The sequence below is a fragment of the Oryctolagus cuniculus genome, chromosome 10, assembly GCF_051225735.1.
Source record: "Oryctolagus cuniculus isolate XC-2025 breed Fujian yellow rabbit chromosome 10, ASM5122573v1, whole genome shotgun sequence".
NCBI lineage: Eukaryota > Metazoa > Chordata > Mammalia > Lagomorpha > Leporidae > Oryctolagus > Oryctolagus cuniculus.
The window spans coordinates 54,813,162-54,829,188 of record NC_142876.1 but is presented as its reverse complement, the minus strand read 5'-3'; the positions used below and the strand labels follow the sequence as shown (position 1 = coordinate 54,829,188).

Genomic DNA, 16,027 nt, shown 5'->3' with positions numbered 1-16,027 from the left:
TGACTAGTGGGCAAAGACCATGTACAGTGTGTATCCACTGCTTGAGAATGCTTGGGTGAAGGGACAGTTAATGGCTTAATCAGGAGGTGCAAGATTTTATCCCACTACTCAGAATGACACAATTTAAAATTTATGAATTTTTTATTTCTGAAATAGTCAACATAATATTTTCAGACTATAGCAGGTAACTGAAACCTTGGGAGCTGAAACTGTGGATAAGGGGACTATCATACTCAAATTGTCACATCTTTCTCCCCTAGAAAGAATGCTGCTTTAGTCATTTTTCATAGCTCTCTTATCTCTATTTTGACAGTGTCCCAGCTCCCTTGTTCACTCCCTGCTGTAGGCCCAGGATTTCTCTAGGAGCCCTGGTTCCTTTTAGTGAGAAATGGTATTTAGGCCATAATTTGGCCATTAGTTGCTTATTGCTAGGATTAGTCACTGTTTCTGGGCCTTCTAAGTGGCCAGTTAAGAATAAGATTTTTTTGTATGTTTGTTTGTTTAAGATATTTATTCATACAGCTGCAACTGAAATGCAGGATTATAGGACTTTCATGTAACCTCCTCTGTCTTACATCTACATCTGTTTTCCTGCTTACTGAAAATATTTCTTCTCATCAGTACCAACATAATTCCTCAGTTTATTTTACAGTACACACATAGAGTAGTATAGTAATGCCATCAATTAGATGACTAATAAAAATAGACTTTTGTACATAAGACAAATATTATCCTTTGGCACAGTTGTTTTCTGTATAGTTATGCCACTAACTCAGTACCTAGGTTTGCTTTATTTTGTTTTTTATGTTTTAGGAATTGTTTTCTTTTCATATTTAATTCTTTATAAAATTATGTAAAATATGTACATTATACTAAAGACTACAGTAGTAAAGTTTATTTAAATAAATCTAGCTTCTATCCTTGTCCTCTTTGCCCTATTAGCCTGTTACTCCTATCAGTAACAATCTGTTAAAAAATTTTTTTCTTCTATCTTAAAAAATGAGAGCAAATACATTTATATTGATACTCTTCTTTCTCTTAGACTAATATTAGAATGTTATATGTACCTTTCTCTACTTTTTCATTTGACTGTTTATCTTTGAAACATTCAAATTATATAAAGTGATATCCCTCATTTCTTTTTGAGCTACATAATTCCTCATTCTGTGACTATATCGTAGTTTATTTCTTAGCAGTGGGCACGTGGGTTGTTTATTCTGACATACAACACAGCAGTGAATAGCTTTGCACATTCTCTTTTTATATTGTTGCCTGTGCATCTTTGGGATAGATTATTAAAAGTAGGATTGATAGATCCTCATTTTAAATGTTTCTCATTAGAGGTTCACTGATTTTTTTAAAAATACGAGTTTAAGTTATTCTGAAGCCACGAGATAGCTGAAGAAACAGGAGGAAGATAAAAGTATAGGGATGGTAAAGGTCTCCAGTTAGGTTTGATTTCTTTCCTGCTGATTCCCACTGAGAATCCTAGCAAACTCTGGCAAAATGGTTTGTGTTTTCAGAAGCTGGGTAGCCTTCTAGGAGATGCCTTGAGATCCTACTCAGATGCCAGTCTACTGGTAGATTCCTTGCTGCGTTATACAGAAACACAATAGAGAATAATCAGAGGGAATAATGTGGCCAAAATGTGTTTTACACAAGCTTAGGAGTCTATAAACTCTTGGGAAAAAAGATATAAAAAGATATAATTGTGACAATATTTTTTTAATCTTTCCTTTCTTGGTCTCCTTTTGTAAATTCGCAGATTGCTCCAGATTTGAGGGTTCTTGTGTTGAACACATACAAAAAAGGACTGATAACTATATACTTTTCAATAGAGTAACTGAAACCTCTTTTGAAGCAAAGAGCTTGCCAATTAGAGGGGCATGTGATCCAGATACCTCAAAGGAGCAGATAATAAATGACCAAAGAGTCATTTTAAAAATCACTTGTTCTGAGTTAGACTGTTTAAGCTCACTGGAAATATTCCCATTATGAAATATATATATATACACACACACCATAAATAACTTTGTTTAACTGCCTTGTAAGTTTTTCTATATTTGGCTTTTGAAAATGAGATACAAGTATATTAATTTTTTTAATCTTGTGTTTCCTGATTGCTTTTTCTTCCCCTAAAGTACTTTATAACACATTAATACATTCCACTTACCCCTACCTCAGTGGCTTTGACCCTTCCTGGGTTTCCAGTAATTCATAATAGGATCTGATCCATTTAAAGAAAAGCGCAAATGATAATTATGCAAAAATTTTGAAGAACTCGGGGTAAGTGGAGGCAGCAAAAGGTACGTTTTCAAGCAAACAACAGCTAAACAGAAGAGTCTGTTCTTTGGAGAGAAAAGGTTAGCTAGCACCAAAGTAGGCATTCTTACTATTAGAAAACAGGCAGTATTCGTTTTCTTGATTATTTCATATAATATCAATTCTTGATTTTAGTAACAACATTTTTAAATATGTTATTCTATTTTACTTACTAACATAATTATACTTTCAGCCAGTCAGAAGCAAAATAAAAACTAGTATTTATTTTTTAGATTAGGGAAAAATACTCATAAAAATAATGTGACATTGGCTGGCGCCATGGCTCAATAGGCTAATCCTCCGCCTGCAGTGCTGGCACACCGAGTTCTAGTCCCGGTCAGAGCACTGGATTCTGTCCTGGTTGCTCCTCTTCCAGTCCAGCTCTCTGCTGTGGCCCGGGAAGGCAGAGGAGGATGGCCCAAGTCCTTGGGCCCTGCACCCGCATGGGAGACCAGGAGAAGCACCTGGCTCCTGGCTTCGGATCAGCGCGGTGCGCTGGCCGCAGCACGCCAGCCACAGCAGCCACTGGAGGGTGAACCAACGGAAAAAGGAAGACCTTTCTCTCTGTCTCTCTCTCTCACTGTCCACTCTGCCTGTCAAAAATAATAATAATAATAATAATAATAATGTGACATAGAGTAAGCACTTAATAAACATTTAAAGAAGAAACATTTAATTTTTAAGATGCTTTCTCCTCTGAGCTGTTACCTTTGTTCATTTAAATCCTAAACCAAGATCTCTGAAGTAACAAATAAATTAATTTTAGTTTACTTCATTTTTTTCTCCCAGAGAAACTGGCTTACAAAATTTTCCTCATATTGAGGTGGTTCGGAAAAAAGAAGAGAGAAGAAAATTGCTTGGGCACACGTGTAAGGAATGTGAAATTGTAAGTATTAATGTAAACACTATCCATTTTGTTTTTAAGTATGGCTTTGTAGATCTAAATGCATGATTTAAAAATCAAAGATACAGGGGCTGGTGCTGTAGTGAATTAAAGCCCTGTCCTGAAGTGCCAGCATCCCATATGGGCTGTGGTTCTAGTCCCGGCTGCTCCACTTCCAATCCAGCTCTCTGCTATGGCCTGGGAAAGCAGTAGAAGATGGCCCAAGTCCTTGGGCCCCTGCACCCACGTGGGAGACCCAGAGGAAGCTCTTGGCTCCTTTGGCATAGCTCCAGCTGTTGTGGCCATCTGGGGAGTGAACCAGTGGATGGACGACCTTTCTGTCTGTCTCTACCTCTCTTTGTAACTCTATCTTTCAAATAAATAAAATAAATCTTTAAAAAAAAATCACAAGTACAAACCATATTTGTATCTAGAAACTTTGGTTGAATCAAGGATAGCAAAAGGAATAAATTTTATACTGGCTACGAGCTGAGAGGTACAAATAGATGAAAATGAAAGCCTTCAGTATTTCTTAGATCGAGTGAATTTGGGGCCTGAGCCCTACTTTTTATGTCCAGTGTAAAACATCCATACCATTTTCCTTTTGTTTATTTATTTGCATTGAATTTTCCCCTTGCAAAGCAAAGTTTCCTGTATACAAACAATTTTGGGAAAACTTTGATATTTCAGTAGGAAACATTATTGTACCTTTTATTCCTAACACCAATACTCAGGAAATTAACTACACTCATATATATATGTACATATATATGTACATATATATATACATATGTATATGTATATATTTTAAATAGTTGGTATCACCATAAGCTCCAATTTTTTCCCCATTTTCCTCGCTCTTATAGAAAATGTGATGAATAGTATTCATATCATTCTTTAAAACACTTAAATTTTTCCTTTCATACATGGGAATCAACCAAATGAAAATCTTATGTGAAAACATGATTAAATTGCAGTGAAGGTAAGTATTTGATAAAAAACAATATGCTCTCATACACTAATAGTATAAATTGGAATCACTCTTTATAATGTCACAGTAAAATCAAAATTGCCTATATTGTTATTTTTTCATAACATCATTTGAATATATTATGATTTCTTTTTTTTTTTTTTTAATTTATTTATTTAATAAGAGGCAGGGTTAGCAATAGAGACAGAAGAGAGATCTTCAATCTGCTGGTTCATTCCCCAAATGGCTGCAACAGCCAGAGCTGGGCCAATCTGAAGCCAGGAGCCGGGAGCTTCTTCTGGGTCTCCCACATGGGCGCAGGGGCCCAAGCACTTGGGCCATCTTCCACTGCTTTCCCAGGCCATTAGCAGAGAGCTGGATCACAAAGGTACAGCTAGGATTCAAACCGGTGGCCATATGGGATACCAGCACCACAGGCAGAGGCTTAACCTAGTATGCCATATCACCAGCCCCTATATCATGATTTCTTAACTAAAAGCATAATCTACATACATAAATCTTCAGTTTTTAGTTAGAATCATAACTAATTCTTTATAATCTAGAACTAATCCTATTATTAAAAAAGAAAGCTCTTTTTCTAGAAATTCTATAATGTTAATTGATTTTCTTCTCAGTAATCATTTCCTGTACGTACCATTGTTCAGTCTCTTAAAAACCATCGTTTCATATGTCTTCTTTAGTTTTCCTAGGGTGAATCTTTCTATCGCTCTGTGATAACCAGAAGTGAAAGTGCCAGTCCCGTGTACTTAAAAGTGTCTTTACGCTTACATTTCCTGATTTTATCCTATACTCTACATGTGAGATGTGTAATACACATGCAGATGTGTGACAGTAATCTCAAATCTCCCATGTTGAAAAGCAGACATAGAATTTCTGCTTCTGGCTCCCAAATGTCACTACGACTGAGTTGCCTGTATGTCTGTTCTTCTAGCTGTTTAACTGAAAGGTCATTATTTCACATCTCATTAATTGAACTGCCAGCAAATCCCATTAAATCTTCCTTCAAAACATATTCCATTTCCATCCACTCATTATTTCCACAATAATACCCTGAACCCAGGTACCATTTTATTTTGCCTAGGCTATTCAGATATTCTAAGTGCTCTCCTTGTCTTTGTTTTTTAATAGACTTTGCTTTGTAGAGTATTTTTAGGCTTGCAGGAAAACAGCAGAAAATACAGGGATCCCATAAACCACCTTCCTCCCTTCTCTTTTTTCATTCTATCTCTTTATAGTATACTTTTAACCAGCTCAACAGTGGTCTTTTTTTTCCTAATGATTTTTTTGGAGTAAAAGTTAAATAATGGCACCTCTATGCCCTTTGGAAACCCTTAGTTGTCTTCCCAGCTTACTAAGAAATAGAATCCAAGATCCTGAGCAAGAACAACAAACTCTTGGTATCCCTCTTCTCTTTGACTACGTATCTCCTACTTTTCCACCGTTCAGTGTGTTACAGCTGCACTCACCTACTGTTGTTCCTTGCGTATCTTTTAATTTGGTGGCAGTGTTTTTTCAAATAAGCCATCACTCTCTAAGGTTATCTCATCCCAAAACCCAGACTAAGATAAAAAAAAGGCTTATACTTACGACAGTGAGAGTGATGAAAAACATACTCAAAAAGAAGTTGTTTCAAAGATTCTCTGAAGGTTTTAATCTTTGTAAAATAAAAATTTATTATAAACCTTTACTTCAAACTTAAACTCTAGTCCTAAGTCTATCACTTTTTTTTTTTTTTTGAAGATTTATTTATTTATTTGAAAGAGAAGGAGAGGCAGAGAGAGAGAGAGAGAGTCTTCCATCTGCTGGTTCACTTCCCAGTTGGACATACGGCCTAAGCTGTGCTGATCTGAAGCCAGGAGCCTGGAGCTTTTTCTGGGTCTCTCATGTGGGTACAGGGGCCCAAAGACTTGTGTCATCTGCTGCTGCTTTCCCAGGCCATAGCAGAGAGCTGTATTGGAAGTGGAGCAGCCAGGTCTCGAACATGCGCCCATATGGGATGCCGGCTCTGCAGGTGGTGGCTTTACTCACTACGCCACAGCGCCGGCCCCGTCTATCATTTTTAATAGGCAATTATCTTATCACTTTGATTTTCAATTTCTCAAATATAAAATAAAGGAATTGACTGGATTAGGTGATCCTGTCACCTGTGTTCTATTAAGTTTTAAACTATTGTTTTGTTTTCTTCAGATCTAGAGCCTGAAGACCTGTACAGTTTTCATAAACAAGTTTCATCCTTGTTTGCATATAGTTCAAGTTCTTTATTATGACAGCTGTTAAAGTGTGTGTGTGTGTGTATGTGTGTGTATAGTATCCCTTTGATCCTGATAAAAATCCAACTTTTTTAAAAGGGTAACATCATGAAACCTACAACATTCAAATCTTTTTCTAAGTTGTTTTTCTTGGTCAATTGTGTCATTTTAAAAAAGTTTATTTTTATTTATTTGAAAGGCAGAGTGACAGAGACTGGGATCTTCCATCTGCTGGTTCTCTCTCCATATGCCCGCAAAAACCAGGAACCTAATTTTTCATCTGGAATTGCCACAGGGATGGCAATGGCCCACCTCAGGTACCTGGGCCATCGTCTGCTGCCTCCCTGGATGCATTAGCAAGAAGCTGAATTGGAAGCAGAGTAGCTAGAACTCAGCCAGCACTCCAACACAGGATGCATGCATCCCACCAGTGGCTTAACCTGCTGTGCCACAATGCCCATCCCATAAATTTTTATTGTAAAAAATTGTAGAGATATAAAAATTACTCTGAGGGATGGGTATTTGGCACAACAGTTTAGACACCACTTGGGATGTGTGGGCTCTGATATCAGATTGCCTGGGTACGAGTTCCTGTGAAACAATGAAAGCTCAAGTACTTGGGTAGCTGCCCCCCACTTAGGAAACCTGAATTGAGTTCAAGGCTCCTGGCTTTGTGTTGGCCCAGCCTCAACTCTTATGAGCATTTGGGAGTGACTCAGCAGACAGAAAATCTCTGTCTCTTTGCCTTTCAAATATATTGTTTAATCTTAAGAATTACTTTGAAACACACATGCTATATCCAGATAACAAATGAGAAAAGTGCAGACCCTCTGAATTTTTGTTACTTGTCTGGCAAAGATGAGGTGTTTGCACCAGTATGTAAATCAATTGTGTCACTAACACATTGTAAAACATTCAACTGGCAGTGTTTTGTTTGTTGCAAGACTTTATTTTTGAAGGGAACAGTACATTAATTTCTGGTGTGATACAAGCTCCTTTTCTCATCTGTAAAGCAAACATTTCAAAGATCAGTGCCAGCACTGATTACTGTTAGTAGTACTATCTGTAAGTATTAATTTCTAATATTAATATGAATCTTCCTTTGAAACTGAATATTTTAATAAATGGCTCTTTAAGCTTCTAATTCATAATTAATAAGTCTAGCACTTAATGTATTATTCCTAAGTGAAAAAACCTTACCAGTTTTTATTGTTAGTATTATGCAGATTTGCCAGCAGAAGAAAGAGAAAAGAAGTTGGCTTCCTGCTCAAGACACCGATTCCGTTATATTCCACCCAGCACACCAGAGAATTTCTGGGAAGTTGGTTTTCCATCCACTCAGACTTGTGTGGAAAGAGGTGAGAGTTTAGATTGTAACTTTGTAGAATTGTTTTTTTAAAATACTCTCTATACTCCAGTTTGAACACTAATCTGGTTCTTTTTTTATCTTCAAGTTTTGATACTAATTTTCTGACATAAAAACAAATTCCTAAAAATAAAAGGCTTACCTTCAATTCATTTAGTAATTTTTTAAATGTTTGTTTATTTTCATTTACATCAAAGAGCAACGGAGAGAAGGAGAGGTCTCCCATCTGCTGAGTCACTCCCCAGTTGCCCACAACAGCCAGGGCTGGACCAGGCTGAACACAGGAGCCCTGTCTCTCTCATAGGTGGTGGGGCAAGAGCACTTGAGCCATATCAGCTGCCTCGCAGGGTATACACTAGCAGAAAGCTGGATCAGAAGTGCAGAAACTGGGACTTGAATGTGCACTCTATAGGGTGTGGGCATCCCAAGTAGCAGCCTAATCCCCTGTGTCACAGCTCCTGCCCCTCATCTAGTAATTTAATTAAGACCAGACACTGTTTGTAATTACTATAATGTGATTTAATGTATTATCTTAGTTTATCATTCAAGTTTCAGAAAGAAGTTTCTTTTTCATCCTAATGTCAAAATGACATTATTATTTATTTCAATAGCAACAAGTTGCCAGTAAATTTTTATTGCTAAAAAGAGAGTATCTTTTTAAATCTATTATGTTAATTTTATATTTAAAACCTCACCCAGAATGCTGGATGTTCATAAGCCGTGTCTGAATAAAAAGGATGTTGGTTTGCCTGTTGACATTTAACTAGCTCACTCACATGCAGCACTTAGTAGTTAATATAATTTGAGAATATATACATCTTTAAAGGTGACAATAAAAGATCATAAGTAGCAATTTTTGTTATTATCTTATTGTTACTACTTACTTTCAAGTGAGTGCTATGCTAAAATAATGTGGATACAGACTTTCCTGGTTTTATGTTAATTTTCTCCCAGATTTGGCCAAGAGTCCTCACATCATAGTAACTGTCTTTGGGACAGCATACTCCCACTTCTGTGCCAGGCTATTACCAGCCATCTGTACTATCCCAGTATTTAGGAAGTTCAATCATGCATAGTCATTGAGCCTGAACTTTATTGTAACCACTGGTTTAAATGAAATAAAATGCTCTAGGGTATATAGCCTTAAAAGAGTTACTCAGCTAAGCAGTGTCCAACTCAACAAGCCCTTTGTTGTGAAGATAGCATTCCAGCGGATTTTATCAGACCATCTAATAGTCTTTATCAAGGCACCTCTTTAATTCTAAAGATTTTACTTCTTATAGAACTATATTCTTAGGTGGGATGTTTATTTTTTTTTTTTTGGAACATAGTCTAAAACTCAGATGTAATTAAAGGAATGTTGGTGTAGTGTTCAAAAGAGGATCTATTCAGATTTTTTGAAGAATTTTCAACTCAAAACCGTCCTAAGACATAATGGATAAATATTGACATCAAATGTGTGCATAAATAAATTTAACTGAACTTAATTAGTATTTTTTTTGCTCTTTTTCCACATGGTCTAAAGACTACGCAGTTAAAGCTAAGTCTTACTTTGTAGTTCAAAGTACTGAGTTTTTTGGAAATATGATGTATCTTCTGAAATGTGACTGGAAAATACAGTACTATTCAGAATGTTTATAATTTGGTTTCTAGATTTATGAAAGATTTCACTGATTAGTAGACTTCAGGCCTCAGGCATGTATTTATAAGTTGTAAATAAATATATAAAACCTTTGCCCAGAAGAAGATAAAATAACATTGAATGCATATCAGATGATAAGATTACCACCTAAAATTGCCATTTTATAGCAACACTTCTTTTCTGATGGTTTGTTTGAGGAAAAGTAGAGACCCTTCCTCACTTTTTTCTTTGAAGAGTTTTTTTTTTTTTTTTTTAATTAATTTGAAAGGCAGAGAGACAGAAATCTCCCATCTACTATTTGACTCCCCAAATGCCCACAACAGCCAGTGCTAGGCCTGGCGAAAACCAGGAGCCAAGAACTCCATTCTGCTCTCCCACATGAGTGGCAAGAACCCAAAGACTGGGCTATCATCCATTGTCTTCCAGGCACATTAGCAAGAAGCTGGATCAGAAGCACAGAGCAGCTGGGACTTGAACCGGGCACTTCCATAGGGAATGTAAGCATTCCAAGCAGCAGCTTAACCCACTGCACTGCAATGCCCACCACAACTTTTCTCATTTTGACAAGCTACAGATAGTCAACTGTAAGTTAGTTTTTCTGAAAGATGTGAAGTCTTTGATACTATTTACCATATTTCCACTTTACCCATTAACAAGCTGGATTAAGTCCCCTTTGACATAATGTCTCTCTGCTTTGTCATCCCACAGAACCAGGTAGTTTGGATAGAACTTCTGGTTATAGTCCTAATGGGGCCTTGGGGTATGGCAGAGTTCAGTCAACTCCTGGAAATTATGTGACTGAGGACACCTTGGAAAAAAGTCTTAATGGTCTGAAAAGTAAAGAGGCATGTCATCTAATGAAATAGCTACTGTAAAGTCTTTTTGATAAGCACCTGGAATTTGTCATAATAATAGAGTTCATGTTTAGCAGTTTTTCCCAATTGCAACCTAAGGGAGGCAGAAGAGGAAAGTGTATCCTTATAACTCTGGTTCTGCTACTAGATAGAGCTCTCTCACTTCTAGCTTTGTGAATTTGAGTGAGTTACTTACCTTGCCTGGGTCTCCATCACCTCGTCTGTGAAGTAGCTCTGTGGAAGCTACTTCAGAAGAATTTGAGTTACCTGAGATGATGTATATAAAGCATGTGGTAAATGTTTGCTGCTGTTATTGTTACTAAAGAAACTCATGCTGAGAGATCATACCTCAGCTAGCAACCAGGAGAATCACATCAACTTGGCTTCAAATAAAATGTTTACTAAAAAAGTGCTGAGAGAAATATGTGTTACAAATGCAGTCTTCTAAATTTGTAATTTGTTTTAAGGTTACATTAAGGAAGATCTTGATCCTTGTCCTCGTCCAAAAAGACGGCAGCCTTACAACGCAATGTTTTCTCCAAAAGGCAAGGAGCAGAAGACGTAGATGTTGATGCAAAAATAGAAGAATAGAGGATGGTTTTTCTTTTTAGTTATTTATAATTAAAGTTGGTATTAAACATTTGATTTTTTGAATCTCCTATAAATTGACTTATAAATCAGTTTTCTATTGAAAATGTTTTAAAATGCCATTTACTCACCATGTAACTATTTAAAATGTGGATATATTTGTGTTGTATTTTCTTGATTTTGTACCTTTAAAACAAGAAGGTGTTTTCATTTTGCACTCTTAAGAGTTGTTTATTTACTTTATTTGGTAATACCTAATTACAGTTTTGAAAATAAGATAGTTGTAGTGTGTGATTTGTTGGCTTTGGTTTCTTCTTTTTACTTCATCTTCCCTTAAAGGAGAAAGGCTAAATTTTAATAGTCCTTTTAACCCTCCAGATTCTTTTGTTGAAGTGGAATGAGATACTCACTACTCTGTGGTGCATTCCTTTCATAGGGACCATAAACATCCTCCTTTTTCCTATTCCACATACTGTAAATTAACACCATCCTCTGATCTGGTCATCATATTCTAGCTCTTCACATATTTTCCTTTTATACTCATTTTTCTGGTACAGTTTTCAAGATGAATTGGTTTACTTCTCTGCCCATGTGTTCAAGTTCAGTTGTATTATTTCTCTGATTAATGTTTGAATTTCCAATTTAACTTTAAAATAGATTTTTATATTTAACAACTGTCTTTTCCATTGGAACCTGGTGTCTGAGTCATTAAGAGGACTGACCACATCCGTGTCCCCTTTTCTAGAGGCATTTTGTGTATTCCAGTGTCTTTTGTGTATTCCTTTAATTCATGCATATCTTTACAGTACTCCGTAAACAGGAATACAAGAAATACTGAATGCCTCAAAAAATCTAACTGACCTTATAGATCTGATCTTTGCTTCTCAGTGTTCCTAAAACCTCTTTGCTTACTCTAGTCTCCTGTTGATCAGAGTTCTTATGTGAATTAATATCATCAGTTTGTGTTCTCACAGATAGGACAGGAAAATAAGTTACATGTATTGAATATCTACTGTATGTACATTGTTTGGCACTGAATCTGATCTGATTTTTTTTTTACAATTTTTACATTTTACAATGCTATCATCACTTCTGTTCAGCATTTTTCTCCCCTTCTCAAATTGACTTTAATGCTTTGCTAGCAGTCAACTAATTGTCCAAAAATAATAGCAGCCATTTATTTGTCACATACTATATGTCCAGAACTGTGTTACACTCTTCCTATAGGTTTTTCATTTTCAATCCTCAAATAATGATGTGACCTTTTATATAACATAATAATGTTAAGCTACAAAAAAAAAAAGATACAAAAAATAACAGATTAGATAATAAATGACTAGCTTTATTTTTCTTATTTTTAAAAGTCTGGGTCAGGGGCTGATGCTGTGGCACAGCAGGTTAGAGCCCTAGCCTGCTGTGCCAGCATCCCATATGGTTCAAGTCCCAGCTGCTCCACTTCCCATCCAACTCCCTGCTAATGTGCCTGGAAAGCAGCAGAGGATAGCCCAAGTCCTTAGGCCCTTGTACCCACATGGGAGAACCAGAGGAGGAGGCTCCTGGCTCCTGGCTTCAGATCAGCTCAGCTCCGGCCTTTGCAGCCATTTGGGGAGTGAACCAGTGGATGGAACACCTGTTACTGTTTCAAATAAATAAAATAAATCTTAAAAAAAAAAAAAAAGCCTGTGTCAGCCATTTAAGCCACTGGTGCAGCTGTGTAATACCCCCTAGTACCCAGACTTCTAGATTTCTGCCCTTCCTTACTGTGTATGTGCCATTCATCCTTGGTTATGAATGACTGCTACACTACCATACCCTCATGTCCATGTTCTACACAAAAAGAAAAGGAAAAAAAAATAAATGCCATGGGGTTTTGTCCCTTTTGAAAAAATTTTCCAGGAAGTCCTACCCAGTAACTTTCCCTATGTCTCAACGGCCACAATTGTCACAGGGGTGGCTAACTGTAATAACTGATAGTTTTGAAGTCAAAAATCTATTGCCTAATTCCAGAATCAGAGCTCTAATGTAATATTGTGCTTCTAAAGGATAAGAATTTGAGAGACAATTGAGTTTAAGCAGGTAAAAGAATGTATGGTTATGTTGTAGGATTATAGAAGTCCCTAGCTGTGTTTATTCCAGGTTCTTATCTCAGCGTAAGAAACGAATTCAAGGGGCCAGCACTTGGCACAGCAGGTTAAAGCCCTGGCCTGCAGCACCAGTATCCCATATGGGCGCTGGTTCAAGTCCCGGCTGCCCCACTTCTGATCCAGCTCCCTGCTAGTGTGCCTGGGAAAGCAGTGGAGAATGGCCCAAGTCCTTGAGCTCCTGCACCCACATGGGAGACCTGGAAGAAGCTCCTGGCTTTGGATCAGCTCAGCTCCAGCCATTGCGACCATTTTGGTAGTGAATAAGCAGGGAAGACCACCTCTCTCTCTCTCTCTCTCTCTCTCTCTCTCTCTCTCTCTAATTCTTTCAAATAAATAAATCTTTATTAAAAAAAAAAAGCAGAAACATAGATAAGGTGCAATAATGGGAGTAGGAGCAGGATTTATTTAAAGAAATTAGAGAGTACACACAAAAGCAAATGTGGGCAGTCTCGTGGTGGAGAACCGCACCAACCCCAGTTAGTTTTTCCCCTTTATTGGCTGGGTGGTAGTGCCTTAACCAAATATACAAATGTGGAGTTTGGGAAGGTTTCATGGCATTTCCACGTGGAGTTCAGCAAATTGTTTTTCATGGCATCTGCTGCCTGACGGGAGGCTCAAGTGTATCATGGGAAAGTGGGTATGTTGCATTGGAAGAGGGTGGAATTTTTAGGGGTGCAAGGGCTAAGGCACAGAAACTTCTGGAAGCCTCTTCTCTCTTTTTCCCTCACTAACTCCCTGCCTATCCCATATCAGTGAGAGCTGTGTATCTCCAAGTCAATTTAGCCTTAAAAAGCAGCTTAGGCAGAGAGGTAGAAATTGTCTTGCTGATAGTAGCTTGACAGGTTTCCAATCTATTTGTTACTAGCATGTTTTATTTCATCTTCAGTCACCCAGTGAGGATGAGTGTACTGATGATGTCTGTCTCCCTTTTTAACTGCTGTTGACCAGCTCTGCCTTTAAATGGAGTAATGAAATAGACACTTTTCCAAAAACACTTGAGTTAACTCAAAGGATGCATTTAAATGGAAAATTTGCAGTATGACACAGGGTCCTCAAAGGGTGGAGAACCTTTTTTCTGCCAAGGGTTGTTTGAGTATTTATATTCAAATATTTTTATATTCAATGGCCATAAAAAATTATCAACTTAAAAATTAGCCTCCTATAGATTTGCTGAATTTCAAGTCCCACCTCTGGTTGCCCATGGCAGAGCCAGGCCAGATGATCTCTCAGGTCTTAGGCAGCCTCCAGGCTGGGAGTTCTCCGATCCTGTAACCTTTTCTTTAAGAAGATAGTGTAAGTGGAGCCAGCATTGTGACATAGCGGGTAAAGCTGCTACCTGCAATGATGACATGCCATTTGAGCACCTGTTCGAGTCCCCGCTGCTCCACTTCCTATCCAGTCCCCAGCTAATAGCCTGGGAAAAGCAACAGAAGATGGCCCAAGTGCTTGGGCCCTTGCCACCCATGTGGGAGACCCAAAATAAGCTCCTGGCTCCTCGCTTCAGCCTGGCCTAGCCCAATCCAGCCCAGTCCTTGCCTGGCCATTGCAGTCATCTGGTGAGTGAACCTGTGGATAGAGAATCTCTCTCTCTCTAACTCTGACTTTCAAATAAATAAATAAATCTTTAGGAGGAAAAGGCAATATAGGTAAAAGATGCAAATGTTCCTCCCAAGAATGTCTATAATTCATAATTCAGTTACAAAAGAATAGAGTTACCATAAACTAAATAGCATTTACTTAACAGACATCTATTAAGTACTCTATCTTCACCAAAATACACAGTAACAGCATCAGAATCAGACAAATTGTGACAAATTTTCTCCAAAGAAGCAAATGTCTAAAGGTGCACATCTAGAGTGGGTGTTTGGTGTAGCGATTAAAATACCACTTAAGACTCCTGCATCCCACATCGGAGAACCTGGGTTCGAGTCTTTGTTTCAAATTCCAACTTCTTGCTATTGTGCACCCTTGGAGGCAGCAGATGATGGCTCAAGTGTTTGGGTCTCTGCCACTCATGTGGGAGGCCCAAATTGGGTTCTGGGCTCCTGGCTTCCACCTGGCATGGCAAGCATTTGGGGAATGAACCAACAGATAGAAGATCTGTCTCTGTCTCTGTGCCTTTCAAATGAAAAAAATTTTTAAAAATAATTTTTTAAATCTAATTTTAAAAAAGAAACAGATACCTAGAATCTTACTCCATTCTCCCTGGCTTCCTAACAAACATCAATTGTACTTTAAAAAATGCCACTTCAGATACAAACATTTGAATTATGTCTCAAATTTACTATCTTTAAAAAAAAAAGATTTATGTATTTATTTGAAAAGCAGAGTTACAGAGGCAGAGAAAGAGAGATCTTCCATCCACTGGTTCACTCCCCAAATGGCCACAACAGCTGCAGCTAGGCTGATCCGGAGCCAGGAGCTTCTTCCAGGTCTCCCATATGGGTGTAGGAACCCAAGGACTTGGGCCATCGTTGCCAGACCACAGCAGAGAGCTGGGTTGGAAGTGAAGCAGCCAGGACTGGAACTGGTGCTCATATGGGATGTTGGTATCACAGGTGGCAGCTTTACCCACTACCCCACAGCACAGGTTCCTACTATCTATTCTTGATATATCTAGCAGCTTCAGAGACACCTGAGTCTTTAGTTAAGTTAATGCCCAGTAGGGTTCCTTAGAAAACTGAAGTGTTCTTACACTTGAGTTAACAAAGAATTAGTGAAACGATTTTCTACTATCACACCAGCAGAGGCCAGAAGAGAGCTATTTTTGGAGAAATAATAAGTCAAAATCTAGGGACTGAGCAATCATAAAAGAAAATTTCTCAGATAAATAGGATATGAGTTTGGTTCCTTTGTATAGTAATTAAAGCTCATTCAACCAAAAAGAGCTTTCAGTCTAGCCATTGTTGGAATAAAACAAATGATGAAAGCAAGAATTCATGGTCTCAAGAGGGGAAAAAAAAAAAAAAGGTTCTTCTGTGCCTACCG

At 37.7% G+C, this 16,027-nt stretch overlaps 1 protein-coding gene across 8 annotated transcripts in view; it reads left to right on the top strand.

The window, feature by feature from the left end:
- RBBP8 (RB binding protein 8, endonuclease) overlaps positions 1-11,171 on the top strand; it is a 108,527-nt gene extending 97,356 nt beyond the window's left edge. For 4 of the 8 annotated variants that reach the window (XM_051851350.3, XM_070050397.2, XM_089305841.1 and 1 more), the window contains 3 exons: positions 3,112-3,208; positions 7,662-7,803; positions 9,880-10,139. In XM_051851350.3, the coding sequence (XP_051707310.3) occupies positions 3,112-3,208; positions 7,662-7,803; positions 9,880-10,031 (391 nt within the window). In that variant the 3' untranslated portion in view covers positions 10,032-10,139. Of the gene's footprint in view, positions 1-3,111; positions 3,209-7,661; positions 7,804-9,879; positions 10,140-10,774 lie in introns of those variants that run through there. The other 4 variants (XM_008261135.5, XM_051851353.3, XM_051851348.3 and 1 more) reach the window with 3 other exon arrangements.
- The last annotated feature ends 4,856 nt before the right edge of the window (positions 11,172-16,027 follow it).